At 45.1% G+C, this 23323-nt stretch overlaps 1 protein-coding gene across 1 annotated transcript in view; it reads left to right on the top strand.

Annotated features, from left to right (window-relative positions):
* Positions 1-23323, top strand: part of WDR49 (WD repeat domain 49) — a 95979-nt gene that overhangs the window by 26236 nt on the left and 46420 nt on the right. Inside the window, exons 7-9 of the mRNA XM_083503969.1 lie at positions 1948-2096; positions 6278-6514; positions 19931-20095. Of these exons, the coding sequence (XP_083360095.1) occupies positions 1948-2096; positions 6278-6514; positions 19931-20095 (551 nt within the window). The remainder of the gene's footprint in view (positions 1-1947; positions 2097-6277; positions 6515-19930; positions 20096-23323) is intronic.

Genomic DNA, 23323 nt, shown 5'->3' with positions numbered 1-23323 from the left:
CTCTACAGCCCACAAATGCCCGGGGGGTAGACTTTTGATTGCACCCTCCAAAAGCCAGGTGCAGGTGATAAAGCGTATATTGCCGACGAAACACTTGCTGGAGGAAGGAGTATAAGCTTCACACTGAAAAGGAAATTCATTAAAACAAAAAAAAAGTACAAATGGAGCTCTGTTCTGAATTGATGTGAAGTGGGGTGGTAGGGAAAGGGGAACAAAGGGGACCTGAGGCATTTGTAAGGAGATGGATAGACAGCAAAACCAATAAAGAGATGTTGTAGAGGACTGGGGAGGCTGCTGTAAAGAAGAGGCAACCAAATATAGAACATATGCTAAGACAGGGATAGGGAATCGGTGGCCCTCCAGATGTTGTTGGACTGGAGATCCCATCATCCCTTGACTATCAACCGTATTGTCAGAGCTGATGGGAGTTATCATCAGTGTACTCGTGTCACCTTGCTGCAGAATTCCTAATGGCTGCTTCCGACAGCTTCATGTGGATGCTAAATAGCAATGGAGACAATATACTGCCCTGCAGCAACCCATAGCTCAAGAGCCAAGGGGCCAAGAAGCACTCATCCAGTGCTACGTCCCTGGAGCGAAGACTGAAGCTACTGCAGAACAGTGCCCTCAAAAGCCATCTCCTGTAGGTGGTCCAGGAGGATACCATGGCCAATGGTATCAAAAGCTGATGAGAAAGCTTGTAAAAGCAACAGGATTGCATTCCGCCCTCTCCCTATAGTGGTCATCCATCAGGGTAACCAGGGCAGATTCTGTCCTGAACCTGGGTTTAAACACAGACCGAAATGGGTCTAGAGAATCAGTTTCTTCCAGGAATGCCTGCAGCTGTGTTGCCGCAACCCTGTCAAGTACTGTGCTCAAAAAGGAAGTGTTTGTGACGGGGTGGGCATTTTCACCTCCTTCAAAATGGTTGCTACTTGCCCCCCTTCATGCAGAGACATATTCACCACAGCCTGAACCCACCCAGTCATGCCACTCAGGCTAGCTTTAGTCAGCAATTGAAGGCAGGGGTCCAAAGGGCATGTCATTGTGTGCATACACATAAGTACCTGGTCAACAACCTCAGACTGCGAAAACTGAAGCTGATCTCATGAAACTTGACTTGATGGAGCATTAAAAAAACCAACACCTTACTTGGGACTGACTGTATCAGTCCTGGCATCTAGCTTGCTACTGAGATGAGCGGCTGTGTTCTCAAGCAATTCCCAGTGAGTCTCTGAGGTATGCTGGGCTCCACCCTCTGATACAGGTGTCAACAGCCTATGGATATATGATGTCACATACAGTGGTACCTCGGGTTACAAACACCTCGGGTTACAAACTCCGCTAACCCGGAAGTAGTACCTTCGGTTAAGAACTTTACCTCAGGATGAGAACGGAAATTGCATGCTGGCGGCACGGCGGCAGTGGGAGGCCCCATTAGCTAAAGTGGTACCTCAGGTTAAGAACGGTTTCAGGTTAAGAACAGACCTCCGGAATGAATTAAGTTTCATCCCACTGTATAGGGAAGATGAACAGGGCTTAGCTAAAACACCCTCACAGGCCAAATGGAGAGGCCTTACAGGCCTCTTTAGGCCTGTGGACCTGAGATTCCTCATCCCTGCCTAGGAGTGTCCATTGTAGGACTGCATCAAGGTCTCCAAGACTCATCTTTCCTAGTCTCAGCCAGTGTTCCCTTTCTTTGGCTCACATTGGCTCCATATCAAGTCAAGCAGCTGCAAAAACAGATTAATTTTTATGAAGGAAATGAATAGGGGGTGAGGGAGAAGCTGCATCAAGGCAATCAAATCTGGAGAGTGGAATGGAATCCATTAAACAAAAATTGTTTACGGTTGCCGCAACTTTGGCATATTTCTTTGTCATGCTTGTAAAAAAACAAAAACAAAAAACGTTTGTATAAATGAGTTTCAACTTTGTGACTTTGAACAGCGACCGCAGGAGTTAATCGCCATGTTTGCCTTTGGAATCCTTATGTCACATCTAAGGCCGCCGGAGTCCTGGAGGGCCATTCAGACAGTGTAATCGCAGTCCGGTTCATTACTGAGCGCAAACTGCTCTTCAGCTTCGGAAAGGATAAGGTGAGCTTGGGAAGAGCCGGAGAAGCAGAGATCGTTAGTCTTCCTCTAGGCAATGCTCCAGTTAAGAACATGGAACCCAGAAGGGCACTAGTTTTGAGTTTCTCAATCCAGCAGCTGCTCCACTTTGTAGTGCTTGTGACTAAGTCCACTTAACATGGGTAGAAATGGACTCGTCCTTGGAAGACTCTAAGCAAAATGAAGCCTCTAAGACAGGGGTGGGGAACCTCAGGTTTGGGAGCCAAATGCAGCCTTTCAAGCCCTTCTATCTGGTTCTCAAGACTCTCTCTACACCCCTCCTTCCCTAGCCACATCCACTCCCCTCAGGCAACACCCCTCACCACCATTGCTCTCCTTGAGTAGTTTTTGTGCATGTAGAAAACAGCTTATTGTATAAAGGCAATTTTTACATTTCTTGCTCTACACATTTTTGATGCTGGTCCCACCCAGTACTGAGAAATGTTCCCCTCATGTGTGCTAATATATGAAGGAGGCAGAAGGCCATATGAGTTCCATCCTGCTTCTCTCCTAAGATGAGAGCAGATTCACATCTCAAGTGAAAAAGGAGTGTTTCCCTGACCCGAGCCCCCAGAACAGGCTGCTATCTGCAAGCCCGGGGTGCACAGCGCCGCGCTCCCAGGCTTTGGGCTGCAGACAGCTGTGTGCAAGCCTGCTGAGCCTGGCAGGAACTCCCGCCGGGCTCCGCAAGCTTGCGGAGAGCTGCCCAAAGCCTGGGGTGCACAGTGCCGTGCTCCCCAGGCTTCGGGCTGCAGGTAGCTGTCTGCAAGCCTTGGGAGCCCGGCAGGAACTCCCGCCGGGCTCCCAAGGCTTGCGGATAGCTTCCTGAAGCCTGGAGAGCGAGAGGGGTTGGTGCGCACCGACCCCTTCTCGCTCTCCAGGCTTCAGCAAAAGCCTGCATTCACCCCATAGGACGCACACACATTTCCCCTTCATTTTTGGAGGGGGAAAAGTGCATCCTATAGGGCGAAAAATACGGTAAGTCCACTTAGTAGCTCTTAGCTATTCTTCTTCTTCTTCGTCTTGCCTCTTGAGACTCTCTGCTTAGCTATTCATTGCCAATTTTCTCTGTCCTGCTCCCCCCTGCCTCTCGATTCTCTTTGAAGGGCTACTTCAACGGCCAGTTCCCCAGGGTTAGAGAACAGAACATCTCCCGTGGTTGTATTAAATGGAGCCATCTCTTTAGCACAATGAGTTCTACCTGAGCGATGGGACTTCCTCTCCTTCTCCTCTTCCTGCCCCCCAAATCTGCTCCATATGGTTGTAGGAATCCCTGGAACACATTTGTGGGGCACAAAGGGAGAGGAAAGGGGGAGAAAGGCCCATTGTATAGGCAGAAGTCTTTTCTTTGCATCAATTGGACGACTTCATTGGGTGTCAACTCCTGGATTCTACCTTCGGCCTCCAGCCCACCTTTAGCTAGGCTCTCTTCGTTTCTGGTCTTGAGTTGCAATGGCCTTCATTTCACTGTTTCTCACAGCTATGGCAAATCCCCTTCTCCATTTGCTGCAGCTGCCACCAGCTGGACCTGCTTTCCCTCCAGTCCACTCCCAGTCTCTTCATCCTTAGGAATGCTGCCCTGGGGAATGTCTAGCCACAACCACAATGACATTTATTTTAATACCTTATGAAATAACGAGACACCTCTCCATTGAATTTTGTGTTTTGTTTCACTGAAATATCTAGAATGCAAGTCAGCTTTTGCTGCCATTTTAAAAAATGACTTATTGACATTTCTCAAATTTTTATTGCCACATTTTTACTGGCTCTGGATCAGTTATTTCCATTCCAGGAAAAGCTTCACCTGCTGCATTGGTGTGAGGCTGCTTTTAAATGCACAGAAGCAGGGCGAGTGGGAAAGTTTTGGACCTTAAGCTAATGTCCTTCACTAGTTGTGTTTCTCATGCCAATCTGAGCCTGCAGTCTTGATTTGTGTCCAGTTCACATGTCCTTAAAAAACAACAAAAACTATTTCCCTGCCACTAAGCCTCTTAATACATTCTGTGACCATTGTTTTGCCTGTAGTGGTTTAGCCCTTATTTTACTGCCTTTTAGCATTCTTGACATTAACATGAATCTGTTTCACTTTGATGGATGAATGGGCACCTGAGCTGGTAGAGTTTATTTACATGCAAACCTCCTGCTCTGCTAGAGCAACCGCCAACATACTGCCAGCCAACCCAAATGACACATCTGCTACGCAGTGCCATGTAGGACAAGGGCTGGAATAAGAAAAGATAAAAAGGCTTCCTTTGCTGAAAGCCTTGGTTTGACAGCTCAGGAAGAAAAGAAATATAGGCGTCCATGATTAGCTTGCACTTCACATCAGATAAGGCCTTGATTTGGGGAGAAAACAACTATTAATTTTAATTTGGTTGCATCCTCATAAGGAAACTAGGATATCTTTCAGTCCAGGGATTTAAAAGTAATGATTTCTAAGAGGTTTGCCTGTGGGGGTAGAAATGACTGGTGGGAAGTTTAGCAAACAGTGCACGAAATGACGTTGTCAAATAGTAGTCTGTGGCTATTGAATTCAGCATCACCACTCATGGAGTTTATCTCATGTGAGGAAGGTTAGGCTTAGAGACTGTGATTGGCAGGAGGTCACAATGTGGGGCTTCCATTGATGTACCCTCCAAGTGTCCCAATTTTCTAGGGACAGTCCCGGGATTATGAAAGCCATTCTGGCTCCTGATTTGATCCTGGAACGTCCCAATTTCCCCCAACAGCACTGCCACCTAGTTCGGGTAGAAGATGCCGCCACCACTGAGGCCCACCCCTGCATGACGTGCTAGCTCTGAGGGGCAGGCAGAGGGCAGGGCCACCCTAGGCGAGAAGAAAGGGGGAGTGGGGGGCATCCCATTGGTGTAGCTGTGATGGCACTCAGCCTTCTTCTGATAGGAAATGCTCCGTGGGGAGGCACAAAAATGGGGGTTGAATGGGGTCAGTTGGGACGGGAGTGATAACTCCTAGTGGGGTGGCAGCAGAAACAGAGACATATATAGATTGTGCTCCAGCACTGGGGGCGGAGAGCAGGTGGGGGCATGGCTGGTGCACATCCTGGAGGCATGGCATGCCATCCGCAGGGGCGTGGCACACGTCCCGGGGGTGTGGCATGCTGCCTGCAGGGGCGTGGCACCCAGTGCTGGGGGGGGGCAGCCACGATGGCACCCCACTGGGATCATGGTGCCGGGGGCGGTGCGCTCCCCCTGCCCCCTTTTTCCTCCGCCAGTTAGCATGCCCTCCAACAATCCTCAGATGAAAATGTCCTTATTGTTGGAGGGTATGTGGACAAGCCAGGATTTGAACACAGGCCTCCACAAGAGAAATGCAAGATGTGGGGGGGGGGGCAAGAGACAAAGTTAAGATTCACCTAGTGCAGGGAGGTCCAACAGGTCAATCGCAATCTACTGGGGGGGATGACTGTGGTAGATCCTGGTCGATCGCGAGACCCTCCCCCCGAAAAAAGCTCAACTGCTTTTGTCAATCCAATGGGTAGATCATTGCCAGTTGTTTTATAATGGGAGTAGATCACAGTCTCTTGTAAGTTGGACATCCCTGACCTAGTGCAACAAAATCACTTCACCTGCCCTGGACCGCTCTATCCTCGTCCCTCTGGCAGGTTCACTGGAATGAGGGAAGGAATCTCTCACCCCTCACAGAGTCTGGAAAAGTCTGGGTCCTTTGACAGTGACACAGAAGTTGCCAAAATATTTCCCCAGGCACTTAAAAAAAATTCCTCAGCTCCTCCAGCATCTGTGCTCATCTCCCTCCCAACCTCAGGTAAAGGCAAAGGGAGCCCTTTAGTAAAGATGATTGAATTGGGGTCTACATTTCCCATCTTGCATGGGCCTCTTGCCAGCTTTGCATGGCTCTGCCAGCCTGAACAATATGCAGCCTTCAGAGGACTTGATGAAGCCTCCTATAGAGTACAACTTGTAGCCCTCCATATGGAGCTGGACTCCAACTCCCATCCATCCCAGCCAGCATTGCTTTTGGTCCTGGATTATGGGAATTGTAGTCCAACACCATCAGGAGGACTACAGATTCCCCATCCCTGAGGAACTATACCTAAGTTTTGGTTTTACCTATTTCTGCACCTTCTGAGTTAAAAAAAAGAAGTAAGTTTGGTTTTGATTTATTCCTCTTCTCCTTACCATGCACAGGTCTTAAGGATATGGGACATTCAGCATCAGCTTTGCATCCAAAGGATTTCTGGTTCCTTCCCCAAAAGCCTAGATTTCCATTCCACGCTTTGCTTTGATGAATCCCATGGGCGTCTTTTCATCTCGTTTAACAACCAATTGACATTGCTGGAGATGGAGCAAGAGTCAGGCAAAAGCAGAGTTGCCAGTCACAGGAAAGCCGTTACGTGCCTCCTTTACAATTCAGTGCTCCAGCAGGTAAAATAAGAAAGAAAATAGAGCCCCTTTCTGTATTTGTCTGATAAGCATTTCGAACCTTTGATTCACCATTTCTTTATTGCGATTTCAGCAAGTAGAAGAGAAGCACGGGGCGAAAGGAAACTATGTAATACAAACGTGTATTAATTGTAAGCGTTTGGTGACTTTCCTGCAAAGGATTGTGAGCATTTTGGCTTCCTAAAGAGCTTTGTTTCGCAAGGGTGCCAGTGAATTCAGTATGGCTTAAGTCCATGTACTTAATCTCTGTTCAAAGGTTACTTGCTGGCGTTGCAAATGCCATGGACAATAAGTCCTATGCTCCATGCATCTCTCTGAACCTGCACCAAACCTACACCTTCCCATACGACTGGGGTGCCATGCATGCTTCTTGTAGGTGCCTGAGCACAGCTCAAAACTGTGAATCGATGTATGGAAGCCATTGGGGAAGGGCCAATGAGGGCAATTTGCTCTCTGTTCCATGAATAGGCTGCATAAACAGGGCTATCAATGACAACCTCCATAACAAATGAAGTTGTGAGAGGCAGCAGGTGGAGAGAGGCACCATGTACATATTTTATTTGCTCATTCTCAGTGCAGATTTATGTAGCCACAGAGGACTTGGTTAGAGAGCTACCAAAAATGGTCTCAGGGTGTGTATTGGGAAGGGAGTTGGCAAGCAGGGAAACAGCCCCTAACATGTATGTGTGTATGTGTATATATATATGTGTGTGTGTGTGTGTGTATGTTTTGTGTGTGTGCGTGCAAATATATCATAAAAAAGGAACAAAAATATAAAAACATAAATGATCTTAAACAAGACTGTTTATGTACACGTCAACAGCTGCAAGGATGCTTTTAGCCCAGAGATGGAGAACAGACAAAGTACTGACCAGAGAAGAATGGCAGACCAAGTTGATGAACTATGCTGGCAAAATTGACGGGAAAGATCAGAATTTATTAATTTATTAAGGGCTGAAATAACTTTATAATGTATCTTAGAGACTAATGTAAACAGCTGAAATCATTAGCAGGAATACAATAACACTTGAAAAGTAACATGAACTTTGGGCACTATGGAGATGTAATAGATAGAATACAGTAACAGATGCAGTTTTTCTTTCTTTCTTTCTTTCTTTCTTTCTTTCTTTCTTTCTTTCTTTCTTTCTTTCTTTCTTTCTCTCTCTCTCTCTCTCTCTCTCTCTCTCTCTCTCTCTCTCTCTTTCCCCCCCTTTGGATTTGTTATGTTTGTTGTTTATAATTATTATGTAAAACTAAATTATACACACACACACCACAGGTGACAATAAAAATATTCTATCAGTCTTAATTTAAGAATAATAATGTAGGCATTCCATATGTCCAAATAGCTATCTAAAGAGGTTATGAGCCGCACATTCAAACATAGAAAGGGCAGCTATAACTTCAGAACACAGAGCAGTATGTAGTGGATTTTTGCTCTTCCAGCTCTGTGCACCATAAGGGCTCACAAATCTGTTATTCCCCACACGGAGGAGTGTGTGAACATCCACAGGTTTCTCCAAGACAAGGTTAACATCAACAGTTATTTCGGACCAGAAAGAAGACATCATATGTGCAGCCAGTGCAGATGTTGTAGCACAGGTGTGTTTCAGCGATCTACCCCCAACAGTAGTCTAGCCAATGCATGCTACACTAGCTGGAGTTTCTGGGCGTGGCCCATGTGCAGCCCAAAATTGCACACAGCAGTAATCCAGTTTCAAGGTTTTGCAGCCCTGCTTTGAAGTGGTCCAGTTTTATCCATCCCAGAACAAATTGCTGGCAAACAGCTGTTTCTCGCTCCTAGTGCAGCAGATGCTGCAACTCAGCATTGCTCCATCACCAGTACCAATCCTAAGAACCAGCAATATTAATATGTTGCTGCTGCTAATATCTTCCTTCCAGCTGCAAATTCACCCGGTTTTGAAATCTTCCTATAAAGTCACCTTACTGCACCTGCCAGGATACTTATAAAATATGCACACGGTGTAATTAGCTGAGATGTGCCTTCTTGCTGGCACATTTCCCCAGAAGTGACTCTCAGTGTGGTGGCCCTGGATCACAGTTATGTATTTCATCACAAAATGAAATCAGTTAAATGCAATGCCACTTGGTATGCAAGTTGGGTGTTATTTGTCTTCCCAGCACTGCGGCCCTTGCCATCAGAGCACTACCTGCATCTCAATGAATAGCCAGGCTCGGAAGAAAAGGGAAAGACCCCTGTGATTGATTTCTCTCCCTCAGCTGTGCCCAACAGCATCTTTTAATCTCCAGATTGAGATTCAGCTAAAGCAAACATAGCTGTATGTTGTGGGGTGATACAGAGCTATGGGTGGGGGATCATTTATATTCCCCACCCCTTTAAAAACAACAACCCCGTATTCTTTCGTTTGATTGTGTGCGAGTGCTTTGGAACAAAGCAGGAATCTTGCTGCCCGTCAAATAAAGGCAATAGCTACCCTGAGCACCATCGCTGTAAATCTGTGGTCTGCAGATGTAGGACTCCAACTCCCATTGGCCCCAGCCAGCAGGGACAATGTTGTGGGATGGTTAGAATTGGAGTCTCAACAAAATCTGGAGGGTTCTCCATCCTTAGCTGTAAATTAAGCACTAATCGGCTGCAATCACATCTACGCCTGCATGGGAGTAAGGCTCCTGAATGTGTGTGATTTGGTTGCAGCTGCCCCTTTGCAGCTGATACCAAAGGCACAAAAAATTGTCAAATTCAAGGTAAAGGTAAAGGGACCCCTGACCGCTAGGTCCAGTCGTGACTGACTCTGGGGTTGCAGCGCTCATCTCGCTTTATTGGCTGAGGGAGCCAGCATACAGCTTCCGGGTCATGTGGCCAGCAGGACTAAGTTGCTTCTGGCGAACCAGAGCAGCGCACGGAAACGCTGTTTACCTTCCCGCCGGAGCGGTACCTATTTATCTACTTGCACTTTGACGTGCTTTCGAACTGCTAGGTTGGCAGGAGCAGGGACTGAGCAACGGGAGCTCACCCCATCAAGAGGATTTGAACCGCTAACCTTCTGATTGGCAAGTCCTAGGCTCTGCGGTTTAACCCACAGCACCACCCGCGTCCCTTTACCAAATTTACCAAAGGTAAATTTCACTGTGAGAACAGGATGCTGGACTAAGTTGAACCATTGGTCAGATCCAGCAAGCTCTTCATAACTGAGGACACTATCTCCAGTTTTTCTACCACAGCTCTCTTCCAGCCTCCTTATCTCATAAGCTTTCGGCCATGTGACATTTTCTCTTACTGCTGCATTGTATCTACTAACAGTGGTATCTTTTGTGTCTGAAAGTGCGTGTGCAGGCGGGGGTGCGTGTGGCCTATCTTCTCTGTACTTTATCTTTCAATTTAAAAAAAAATCCCTTGGGGACACTTCCAGAATGAAAGGTGTGATTGATTTTTATATATCAATGAAAATATCTGCTCAAATGCACAAGGCAAGCAGTTAATACAGCCTGCCTTTCTCCTTAAGTTTCATTGTGAAACGAAAGGAGAAAGAAGGACCCCCTGTGTCTATTTACCAGGGAGCTGAAACCTTAAGGAGCATGCTTCCCCCCCCTCTTCCCTCCCCACACTTCCCCCCCTTGTATATCATTTCTTTTAGTTTGTAAGCCTATGGAGCGGGAATTATCTTACCACTGATTTCTGTAAATTGCACTGGGAGCCTTTTTGCCTAAAGACTGGGGTTAATGTGGTTCAATAAACAAATAACAAATAAATAGGATTGTTCTGTTGATGTACCTGTTGGCACAGATAAACCACAAGGGAGACGTCCGCAGGGGCCGGGGATGAACTGGAGGAAGATGGGGTTGAATTAGACAGAAGCCTCATGCTGAGAACATCAGGTCACAAAGACATGGGGGTGGGAAAAATCAAGAGACACCAGGGCTTGTTGCTCTTTGGGATTGACAAAAAAATCATGCTTTGGATTCTATAAATGCAAATGCTAATGCAAATCACCATTTGGTGTGATGTCTGAACTGAGATTCTGTTTTTTATCTGAACCGTCAACAATATTATCTCACTTAGATCACTATTGCAGACATATAATAGATATGGGCAACTGCTATACATCACTTCTTTGGGTTTTTTTATTATTTTGCATTTGATTTAGCAGTGGGAGAAAAAAATTATGAGCTTTTGAGAGCAGATGGAAGACCAGAAAATGACATTTGAGGAATGGGCGAAATTAAATCAGGATCCACTGCTCACAGGAGTGCAAGGCTAAAGTACTTCAAAAATTCAATGTGGAGATAGGAGTTAGACGAAGCCCAACTCAAGGACCAGTGCTATTTAGCTATGTAATGAATGAGACCAAGTGGAGGTCAATAAGGGAATTTAGCAGACGTGTCTAAGTTGGACAAATATCATGTAAGTTGGACAAATATGTGTACAGCATATGGCAATGCAGTGTTGACATTGAGCCCTCTGGAACTACAAAAAAACAAACAAACTGTAAATGAAATGGTACTTTGGCTTGGTACTTGCAGTGATAAAAAATAAGATTCCTAATTGTGCAGGTCTCCCTGAGTCTTTCTCTTCCCAACCTTTATGTGTTGTGTTATTGTAGAATGTGTCCCTGTTCTGCTGCTTCAGATTAACGATTATTTCTGCTGCGACTTCACCAGCAGCTGTGCAGGTGTAAAACACTGCTGCAGCATTCCATGCATTAAAGCCATCACTGTAATCTGAAAAGAGATCTGTAAACTGCAAGTGTCAATAATGCGATTGGTCATGTTTTTTGTACGAATCAAGTATTTGGAACCTGAATTAGAGTGACAGCAAAAGTCTAAACGTTGCTAAAGGAAGTTTTCATGCAGAATATTCAAATATCCCGTTAGGATAAAATCCCAAGTGCATAGGACATGGGTATTTTTAAAAAGAAGAATATTTAAACAGACAGAGGACCAGTTCGCACATTAGGTATATTAGAGGGCTTTTTTTCAGCTGGAACTCACCGGAACTCAGTTCTGGCACCTCTCAGGTGGGTGCCATTGCCGTTACAGTCGTACTTTGGTTGTTGAATGGAAGCCATTCCGGAAGTCTGTTCAACTTCCAAAAGTGTTCAACAACCTAGGTGTGGCTTCCGATTGGCTGCAGGAGCTTCCTGCACGCAATTGGAAGCCACAGAAGCTGCGTTGGACGTTCGGGTTCCAAAGATTGTTCGCAAACTGGAACACTCACTTCTGGGTTTGCGGTGTTCGGGTGCCAAACTGTTTGAGTCACAAGGTGTTTGGGATCCAAGGTACGACTACATAAGAGAATGAGGGAAGTGTTCATGGTGAGTTCCGGCACCTCTTTTTCTAGAAAAATAGCACTGAGTGTACACCTAGGAAGTTTTAAGTGTATGGCTGTGTACACACTATATCTTTAAAGGACATTCAAAGCACATTCTTTCCCTCAGAATTCTGGGCCCTCTAGTTTACACCTTTCAGAATTACAATTCCTAGCAACACTTAATAAACTACAGTGCCCATTATTCTTTCACGGGGAAATGGGCTTTGAATGGGCTTTAAATGTATAGTGTATGAAAGTGAATGTGACAAATGCACGAATCACACATGTCTCCACTTCAGGGAGGTGTGACTGGCTATTGAGTGTATGCCCCATGGGAAATGCAGGTGTGCTTCTGCATAATGTTAAAAATGTCCCTCAATTTGCCAGTAGAGTCAATTGAAAATATTCTGCACACACTGGCTGAAGGCAAGAAACATTGATATTCCTAACTGGAAGCATGGAAGAAGTACAGGCAAATAGCCCCATCAGAAGATGTGCAGGAAAGCACAAAGAGTGGAATTCAGTGGAGCATTTGAGCAGTGCAAGCACTTCTGGTTGTCCAGTGGAACAGTCTCTCCTCTCCTTCTTTCACCTGCTGTTCTGGGGGTTCTTCCAACCCACCAGAGTGGATTTGGGGGAGATGCAGTGCACATGTGGTGACGAGAGAGTGGAAAGCCCTGCTGTCCTTTGTGCTGGCTTCCGCTAGCAGAATGGGATACTTGAATCTGCCCAAAGAGCAGAAATTATGATTCTGTTACAAAATCAATTCTTCTTCTTCTTCTTCTTTTGCGATCACTCGTAGCCGAGTAAGATGTTCTTCCATAAACACGGTTTTAACAATGAGTCCGTGAATGACTGTGGAGGCCAATTCTGGATCCACACGTCCTTCCACAGACATTGAAGACCAATGCAGAAGAGGCTGTAGCTCAGTGGCAAAGCACCACATACTTAGTATCCCATGTCTACTTCCTGGTGTTAAAAGGTTCAGGATGCAGTGATGGGAAGAAATTCTGCCCTGGAGAGCAGTTGCCAGTCAGAGTGCACAGTTGTGGGTGAGATGGACAAATAGCCTGACCTCTTAGAAAGTGGATTTCTCTGTGTTTTAATGTGTCTAGATCCAGCCCTGAGCATTGCATAGCATTGTAACAATCAGCTGGATGAAGCAAATATATATTAATATCTCTATCATCTATCTATCTATCTATCTATCTATCTATCTATCTATATCATCTATCATCATCTATATATCTGTATTTCAATATGAGTAGGAAAATGAGAGTACCCTTAAACATTTTTTTAAGAAAAAAAGCACTGTATATATGTGTATATGCCCCTTTCGTTAGTCAAAATATCTGAAATAAAGGAAGCTGAAAAGTTCTCAATGAGAAAACAGACAGGGAAGGGGAAAGGAGACAGAAAAACAGAAATAGCTCCCTGCCAAACTCCCAACAGTTTCAGTTCTTTTTACTCCTTTGTGCACAGTCTGCCGTGGGCAGATACTCAGAGTGAGAACAAAAGCAAAAGTCAGCAAAACGAAATGAGGTTTTATCTTTTTTCAGTGGGATTTCCCCTACCCTTCCCTGACTTAAACCTGAACTCTAAAGGCAGACTTTAACAGCTAAATCTTAGAATCCTTCCCAAAATGTGCTCAGGCATGAATACTGGTAAATCTGCAGGTGCGAATGGGAGAGGACTCGCTAATTTGAGGAGCAGCCATCAATAATGCCTTACAGCCCTGTTTACAAGACAAGGCGGGTACAAGGAATGCATGTGATGGAGAAGTCGAGTTTGGCTCATTGCTGTCCCCCACCCCCCATCCCTGACAGACCCAACACATATATGCATAAGCTCTGCATGTGCAGTTCGGGATCCTGCTGAAAGCAGTACAGTATCCCCAGTCACCCCCAAAAGCTTATATACAGATTGTTCAAAAAGTCTCTTGAACATGTTTAGGCGTGGGGATGATCTCAGACCCGCCCCCCCCATTCCTCCTATACACCATGTCACACGGGAAAGATTGTTGCCTTTTCCCAAAGGAACACACCATTCTACCAACCAATGTTCCCCTCTACTTTGTGTGTCCCTTTTAAGGGAATAAATATAACAATCACACAGTCCCAACAAGTCCCAACACATCCTTCTTCAACCAAGGCAGGAGGCGAAACAGGAGCAGGGATCCTGTGTCCCTCCAGATCATCTTTTTGCTCTTTTGAAAGCCATGAGATGACTTTTCTGTTTTTAATGTAGCCTCTAACATTATTCATTGTTTGCTGTTGTGCATTTTGTACATTTACTTGTGAACCACTCTAGGAATCTGAACCAGATTCCTGGTTCAGTGGCACTGTGGTCTAAACCACTTAGCCTCTTGGGCTTGCTGATCAGAAGGTCGGCAGTTCGAATCCCCACAATGGGGTGAGCTCCCATGGATCTGTCCTAGTTCCTGGTAACCTAGCAGTTCAAAAGCACACCAGTGCAAGTAGATAAATAGGTACCGCTGTGGCGGGAAGGTAAACAGCGTTTCCGTGTGCTCTGGTTTCCGTCACGGTGTTCCGTTGCACCAGAAGCGATTTATTCACGCTGGCCATATGACCCGGAAAGCTGTTTGTGGACAAACGCTGGCTTCCTCGGCCTGAAGCGAGATGGGCACCGCAGCCCATAGTTGCCTTTGACTGGACTTAACCATCCAGGGGTCCTTTACCTTTACCTTAAATGCTATCAGTGGAAATAATAAATACAAATGTAATTAAGCTGGTTGGAGCTGATGGGAGCTGGAACCCCAACACCCAAAGAGCCATAGTTTTCCTACCCATGATATAGAGAGATTTCCCTTTCACACCTCGCACAATCTAATTCCCCACCTATAATTATCTATTCCCCATGAATTCCTGACATCCATCCATAGGAAGAAACAGCACAGTGACCCTTCTCTCTGAATCACACAGACTAAAAGGATAAAGCCATTCAAAAAACCACAAAAAACCACGCACACAACCTCTCACTGCTTCGTGCTGGGCCCAAGAAGCCATAAAACAGCTGTGCTACTCTTTGTTGCTGACTCGATGTTCATACCTTTCAGGTGCTGCCAAGAGTGAGGCTCAGGCGATTTCTTTCCCACTGCTTTGTATTGTAACGACAAGTCTAACTATCCCAGTTCGCTCGCTTTTTTTTGGAGGAGACTTTCCAATATTACCGGTGGGCAGTGCTCCTGTTATTAAAAGCACATTGGGTTGCAATTAAAATTCCACTTGGGCGCCATTTGTAATGATGGTTTCAGGGCTTTAGAGGAGCACTGCTCATTTGATATGATAAGTATGGAGCATATCACTTCTTCACAAGGAAGATTCATTTAATTACTAAAGTTGAAGGGCAGCAAACTTATTTCACTTGCTTAGTCTCACTTGTAATGATGGGTCTTTAAAAACCCTCCACCAAACTTGAATATGCAGGCATTTCAAGTTACTTGCTGACCTTTAGTTGGCCAGCTGGTCAAAAATGCAATCTCCAAAGCACATCTATGGAATAATGACATAATATTTATAAAGCAAGTAACAGAGGCAATGTAGCATTTCATTGCCTTTGTGGTCAGAAGTGGGGTTGTGATTAAATGTAGGTAACTGTGCTAAACCTCTCATTAGCCTAGGTTTGACTGCTATAACAACCATTGCTATTGTAGGCTAGCAAACAATATTTATCTTGTGTTCGGAACAGACCTGTTTTGATTTCAAAGGTTTAAATTCTGCTTTTGAATTTCCAGATAAAATGTCCAGTGCAGCACGTAATAAATCCAAAACACACTGAAAACACCACAACCACTCAAAAGATTAAATGGGTTAGCAGCAGAAACTCAAGAGATCAACACTCACGGCAGCAAAAATAGGAAAACCATGATACTATAGCAGCTAAAGCAAATGACTCCTTTGTTAAAATAGCTCCACTGACTACCAATCTGTTTCTGGGCACAATTCCAAAGTGCTGGTTATGACCTACAAAGGCCTACATGGCTTCGGTCCAAGCTACCTGGAAGACCACATTCCCTCATATGAACCTGGCAAGGTTTTGAGAATCTCAGGAGAGACCCTTCTGTTGGTCCTTCCACATTCACAGGAACGCTTGGTGGGGACATGGGAGAGGGCCTTCTTGGTGGCTGCTCCCAGCCTTTCAAATTCCCTCCCCAGAGAAGCTGGACTGGCTCCCTCCTTGTTGTCCTTCCACCAGCAAGTGAAGCCTTTCCTGTCCCAATAGGCTTTTTGGCTGACTGCTTCTAATGAAAGGGCTTGGGTGTGCTGTTTTTATTGTAATTATCTGTATGGTTTAAATAGATTTTTAATGTTTGCATATATAGTTTTGATTCTAACAATGCTTAATTGTTTTTAACAGTTGATTTTATTTTTGTTCTTATTTTTATCTGTAAGCTGCTTGGAGTCTCTGACAGGGAAAAAGCCGGGGTATAAATAAATATATACTAACAAAAAAAGCACTCAATGTAAAAGTTAGGGTTGATAAAACTAAATTATTGTTCAGTTCAGACAACCCAAAAGTCAACAAGGAAATACCTGGCAGGCCTCTTGAGGGAGGACATCCCATAAACAGGACACCACCAATTAAAATTTCATTGTTCTCACCTGCCTTGTGCCTGAAAGCAAAGGCAACCAGAGAAGGTTTTCTGATGAGTAACTTAATGCCAGGGTAAGTTAATATGGTTGTAGCCAATATTTCAAATAACAGGGTCTCAAGCGATTATAGGCTAGTCATTTTATGGGGGGTGGGAATGGAAAACTCCAAGCAATTGCAGTAAAAAATGTGGTTTTTCATACCTACCCCCAAAGGTATTGCTTTGCTCCAGTGGATCTTTGCCCTCAGAGATGAGGATCCAAGTCCCTAGGAGGTGTAAGCCTCTTACAACAACAACAACAACAACAACAACAACAACAACAACAACAACATTTATTACTTATACCCTGCCCATCTGGCCGGTCCTCCCCAGCCAGTCTGGATGGCTTCCAACAGAATATTAAATAAAAACACAATAAAACATTGAACATTAAAAACTTCCCTAAACAGGGCTGCCTTCAGATGTCTTCTAAAAGTCAGAGAGTTGTTTATTTCCTTGACATCTGGTGGGAGGGTGTTCCACAGGGCAGGTGCCACTAATGAGACAGCCTTCTGCAAGGCCAGGGTTGCAGGCTCAGTGCAGACAAAGCAGGATCAAACATGGAAAATCAGTCGAGGTCCAAAATATGATCCACAGGCACCATTGGACAATAATCCAAGTTCACTATCACAGGGAGTTCGAACAAGGCACAACAGGGAAAAGAGAGCCCTTACTCGCAAGCCACACAGTGACTCTAGGTCCATAGAAGCACGCTGTATCACATCTCTCCAGTCTAGACCAGGACCTTTTGGTGCCAGTGTTCTTGATAACTGGGACCACCTCTAAGATCTCTACATGTTCATTGCTAGATCTCAACCCAGTGGATCTTCAGCACAGTTTCCAGGGGACTCTTGTCTCCTCCTCGTTATAAGAATTCTAAGGTTTCATCTAAGGTTTCAAATATTAAATACATTCATAAATGTACAAGGCAAGCACACACATAAGTATATAAACCACGTGTCCGAAATAGTACAGGAGAGCAATCCTGAAGCCATTTTGATGCTCCCAAACTGACCTTGTTATATTTCTCTGCAAGGAGGGAGAAAATGGGGAAAGCCAGTGTGGTGTAGTGGTTAAGAGCGGTAGTCATGTAATCTGGGTAACCGGGTTCGCGTCTCCGCTCCTCCACCTGCAGCTGCTGGGTGACCTTGGGCCAGTCACACTTCTCTGAAGTCTCTCAGCCCCACTCACCTCACAGGGTGTTTGTTGTGGGGGAGGAAGGAAAAGGAGAATGTTAGCCGCTTTGAGATTCCTGAAGGGGAGTGAAAGGCGGGATATCAAATAGGGTGAGACTCCTGAAGGGGAGTGAAAGGCGGGATATCAAATAGGGTGAGCCCAGTGGCGTAGCGTGGGGGGTGCAGGGTGGGCTGGCCGCACCGGGCGCAACATCTGGGGGTTAGGGTTAGTGGGTGCAAATCCACGGGTTAGGGGGCGCAAATTACTTGCCTTGCCCCGGGTGCTGACAACCCACGCTACGCCACTGGGTGAGCCTGTGACCTGGATTCAGGAACTAAAGTATTAACCATCACAAAAAAATGGCCAGGCTGCCCAGGTAGGGCAATCACTGACCATTAACAGGTTTCCTGGCAGACAGCATTTCTGCTGTAGACTGCCTCCTTCTGTGATGTATGTATGATGTTTTGGGGTGGTGAGTGTGTTGAGTGAGGACCATGTTGCAACTGTTTAAAAAAGATCAGGCTTACTAGCTGCTTTGCTTCTCAATATTCTCTGGTTGGCCTCTGTTATTTTCTCCTACCGATAGGGAACCTAATTAAGGACTCTATAAGGGGTCTTGGGCACCCCATAAAGGAAATGGAGCAGTTTTTTCTTATAACATCCTCAAGGTCCTTAACCTGTGGGGTATCTGGTTCGTCCTCTGAGGACTCCGATACCATATCCCCAAATGGCAGCCTTCTCTCGCTTTGATTCTTAGGTATGTTGAGCAGATACTATTCTAGGTTGTAAGTCATGCTCAGAACAGACCTACTAAAATCAGTATACAAATTTGTCAAGCTCACTGATTTTAGTGGGTCTTCTCTTGAGTATGGGTTAGGTAAAGGTAAAGGGACCCCTGGACCATTAGGTCCAGTCGTGACCGACTCTGGGGTTACGGCACTCATCTCGCTTTATTGGCCAAGGGAGCCGGCGTACAGCTTCTGGGTCATGTGGCCAGCATGACTAAGCCGCTTCTGGCGAACCAGAGCAGCACATGGAAATGCCATTTACCTTCCCGTTGGAGTGGTACTTATTCATCTACTTGCACTGGCGTGCTTTTGAACTGCTAGGTGGGCAGGAGCAGGGACCGAGAAACGGGAGCTCACCCTGTCGCGGGGATTCGAACTGCTGACCTTCTGATCGGCAAGTCCTAGACTCTGTGGTTTAGACCACAGAGTATGAGTTAGTTGGATACAATTCTCTGAGTACAGGCAGTGACCTTTTTACGTGTGTCCAACATTGTGTGCGACCACGCACACAAGCATTGTACCAAACCTGGGAGACACCTGAAAATGTCACAAGAACATCAGAGAAAGGGGTAAAACAGGTCGGGGAGCATGGGCAGAATGGGGCTGAACTGCCTTACGCAGGCCAGTGTGTGTGGGGGTCCAGAACGTAACCCCCCCCAAATATGTCCATGTTGAAAAACCATATATTGCTTTTGTCACTCGGACTTTTAAAGCTGCAAAATGGGAAAGGTTGTCTAGCCCTGTGCCAGAATAAGACTGATAGGCTCTGACTCTTCTGCAATAAATCACACATAAAATGGCGAAGAAAATGTAATTTTATGAGTAACATAGCATGCCCTGGACTTAAAGCTATCATAGGAGACTGAGCATGATCTGTCTCCAAATGGACTTTCTTCCAATCTGACCACACAGTTAAATTTTTAAATTAAAGCTAATGCATACTGAGACATTTCTTAGATCAGCTTTAAAGATCCATTACTCAATGGATCAATTGCTGTGATAAAGTGAGGCTGGTTTATCTCACGGCACTGTACAAAGCGCTTTGCCTGCTGCACCCTTATAATTTCAGCTGCGAAATTCTCTGTTGCACTTCTTGCTGCTGAGGACACATTGTCCCCCTCTGGATTGGGGTATTATCTGCAGAAGGAACAAGTCACCTCTTTTCTCCCTTGAATGATAATGGCAGTTAAATCATTATTCTTTAGTTAAATGGAGCTTGCTGGGAAGGCAGGTATTTAAGATAGGATAAGAAGCAGTCCATAAACCTTAATGGGGAGGGGGGAGATAAATCTTCTAATGAGTTGAAAGGAAGAAGATGAGAAAATCAATGCCGACATTTTTCGGATTTGCATTTCAAATGTTGGCAATTATATAAGTGAAGTTCACGTATGTGTAAGATTATAGTAATGAAGGTGTTTGTGTGGAAGGAGATGCGGAGAGCAAACAAGCAAGGTTTTCATTCCAGAAACTCTCTCCCCCTCCTTCTTCCTTAGGTAATCAGCTCAGATGCTGGATCTACTGTTATCTTCTGGCTGATTGATACTGGGCAGAAAATCAAAGAGTTTACAGGTTGCCATGGCAATGCTGAGATCAGTACTATGGCTCTCAATGGGACTCAGACCAGACTCTTCACCGGAAGCACAGATGGAACCGTAAAGGTGTGTATGTGTTTGTGTCGGGGGAGAAGCCGCTGCACTCGACATGCAATTTCACAGAATACACGGGCTAACAACAGTGCATGGCTCTGTTGCAGGAGTTGCAGGGGGCAAATATTAGCAACTGGATTCTGGAATGACAAAATGGTAAATGAAACAGATTGGGCTGGAATCTGTGTATCTGAAGAAGTATGCATGCAGATGAAAGCTTATACCAAGAACAAACTTAGTTGGTCTCTAAGGTGCTACTAGGGATGTGGGTGGCGCTGTGGGTTAAACCACAGAGCCTAGGACTTGCTGATCAGAAGGTTGGCAGTTTGAATCCCCGCGACGGGTTGAGCTCCTGTTGCTCGGTCCCTGCTCCTGCCAACCTAGCAGTTCGAAAGCACGTCAAAGTGCAAGTAGATAAATAGGTAGCGCTCTGGCGGGAAGGTAAACGGCGTTTCCGTGCACTGCTCTGGTTCAGCAGAAGCAGCTTAGTCATGCTGGCCACATGACCTGGAAGCTGTACGCTGGCTCCCTTGGCCAACAAAGCAAGATGAGCGCCGCAACCCCAGAGTTGGCCAAGACTGGACCTAATAATGGTCAGGGGTCCCTTTACCTTTAGGGTGCTACTGGACAATTTTTTTTATTTTTTTATATATTTAGATTGGGCTGGAGTTTATTTGAATTTCCCCCCATGAATTTATCCCATTGGTTTCAATGGAACCTTTGTTGAGCTCTCTTTGTCAAGACCCGATCCATTACCGGTATTTCAATTGCCAGCTTTATATAGAATAAAAAGTCTTCTCTGCCTTAGGTGGGATGGAGAAGGCATGGTGATAGTACTTCAGAATGTAGTTGGGATGCTACATTTTTGGAGTGCCTTTTTACATTAGAAACTCTTACATAATAAAAGCCTAGCATGTTAGATCAAAGACTTGGCTCCTTGACGGGCTAGCTTTCGATGAGAAGGGGTGGTAAGGAGAAGCATAAAGTTATTCAACGCACCACATGCATGTTGAAAAGATTATGGTCTATCCTTGCCTACAAAAATGGAGATAATGTTTTAACCTCCCGTGGAAAGTGCTTTGAGAGTTATGCAGAAGTGCAACAGCTCTTCAACCATTTATGCTTAATTCAGCACATAATTCCTTCAGTTCAGGAAACCTTTCCTGCCTTAATTAGCAGCAATTAAAAAGCTTTTGGGATTACTGGAGTTTTGCATACAAGGCATGTTTTTACCCACCCTTGTTAGCAAAGGAAAGGAATGATGATATAAATACAAAATAAATACCAATATTTTATTTCCATGTGGTCAGTTCTTCTGGCTGGCAATTATTGTCTGCCTAACAGGAATCACGGCAGAATAATTATAGTAGAGATGGATGGAGCTCACACTGAATTAGATTGGAAATAAGCCAAGCCATACCAAAAAAGCAGGAAATGGCTTGTCTCATATCAAGTCCAATCCAAATTTGACTCCCCCCTTTGACGATAGTCAGAGATCATTTACAGACCTCCGAGTTCCCTGGCTTCATGAGAGATCAGTCCCTGAAGTATGGGAGGCGGAAAGTTTGCAACAGCTGAAAGTGCTGCTGGAGAGGGGGAATCCAACTCACCATGGAAGACTAGATTTTTGGTGCAGAGGTGGGTTATCTGTAGGAGGCCTATGGTGCTAATCCTTCATTCTGGGCCTCATATTCCAACCACTAAAAAGATCTTTGTTTCTTTTGCTAAGCAGATATCACTTTCCTGCTTAGCTGAAACAATAAGGGGAATTGTTGTTAAGGACCATAATTTCCATACCCATTGTGTAAAGCAATGAAATCTCTTAGGCTGCAGTCCTGATCATATTGATTCAGAATTAAGCCCACTGCTTTTTTTCTGGGGGGACACAGGGGTACACATGCCCCTAAACATTTTGTGAATCTTTGTACTTTTGGCCATTTACTGTACAGTGGTACCTCTGGATGCGAATGGGGTCCGTTCCGGAACCCCATTTGCATCATGAGCAGAACGCAACCCGCATCTGCGCTCGCGCGGGTCACGATTTGCTGCGTTTGTGCGTGCGCGTGACGTCATTCTGAGAGTCTGCGCATGCGCGAGCGGCGAAACCCGGAAGTAACCTGTTCTGTTACTTCCGGGTCGCCCCAGGACGCAACCTGAAAAGATTTAACCTGAAGCGTTTTTAACCCTAGGTATGACTGTATTTATTCTATCTGATTTGAACTATAAAATGGTGATTTTCTTGAGTCAAAATGAAAGTATCCCTAAACATTTATTTAGGAAAAAAAGCACTGATTAAGCCCTATTGAATTCATTGAGGCATTCTCCCAGTTCAGTCAGTTTAGGATTGCAACCCTACTGGATTAAGAAAATCAGGGCTGTGTTTTCAAAAGCCATTGTTCCATTCCAGCTAAAGTTATTGATGCCCAAATTGAGTTTGTAATGGCTAAAATGCCATGCAGATGTTACAACTACATACAGAGAATGTGCTTAGGGCCCTCACCCATAACCTCTGTGTGCTCAGCTGAACATTTGCATGAAACCCATATACCTGTATTCCTGCTTGCAAGATAAGAACCCAATGTTTGTACAGTTGTACACATGTAAAATCCACTGAGACATTCAGCTGAACACACAGGTGGAATCTACACACATATAAAAAACATTCTGAAAATGCCTTTTTTAAAAAAAGCGTTTAAAAAAACACATTGAATTTTCCATAAAGCTCATCGCCATCTTAGTGTCACATTGTATACTGCACTTAAAACACACTTAAAATGTTTTCTTTGCAGATATATAGCTGAGTCCACAGAGATCTCCCCCCACTATTCCTCTTGCAGTTCCACTGTGCATTAGGAATGGGGAACCTGTGGTCCTCCACAGGTTGTTGGCCTCCAACTCTGATCAGCCCCAACCTGTATGGCCAATAGTCAGGGATGATGGGAACTGGAGTACACCAGCATCTTTTGGACTTCAGCATCTGCATAGCCCCTAGGTTTAGCCTGGTCCAGGTTCATGAATGTCCTCTTACTCAGCTTTATTCTTCCATAACTGTACTGAGAAAAGCTACTGCATTTTTTCTAGAAGTGTGAGCACATCAGTCTTACCCAGCAGAGTCCTTCCCACTGCATGTTATGTGATCCTTTTAAGGGAAGATTACAAGGACAAAAGCTGGGATCTCCTGCATGATCTCCTGTGTCCTACCAACAAGCAATGTTCCACCCCCACCTACATTAAATAGGT

Source organism: Podarcis liolepis (assembly GCF_965112155.1).
Source record: "Podarcis liolepis genome assembly, chromosome: 5".
Taxonomy (NCBI): domain Eukaryota; kingdom Metazoa; phylum Chordata; class Lepidosauria; order Squamata; family Lacertidae; genus Podarcis; species Podarcis liolepis.
Note: the sequence above shows the minus strand (reverse complement) of the source record. Positions and strands in the feature narration are given on the sequence as shown.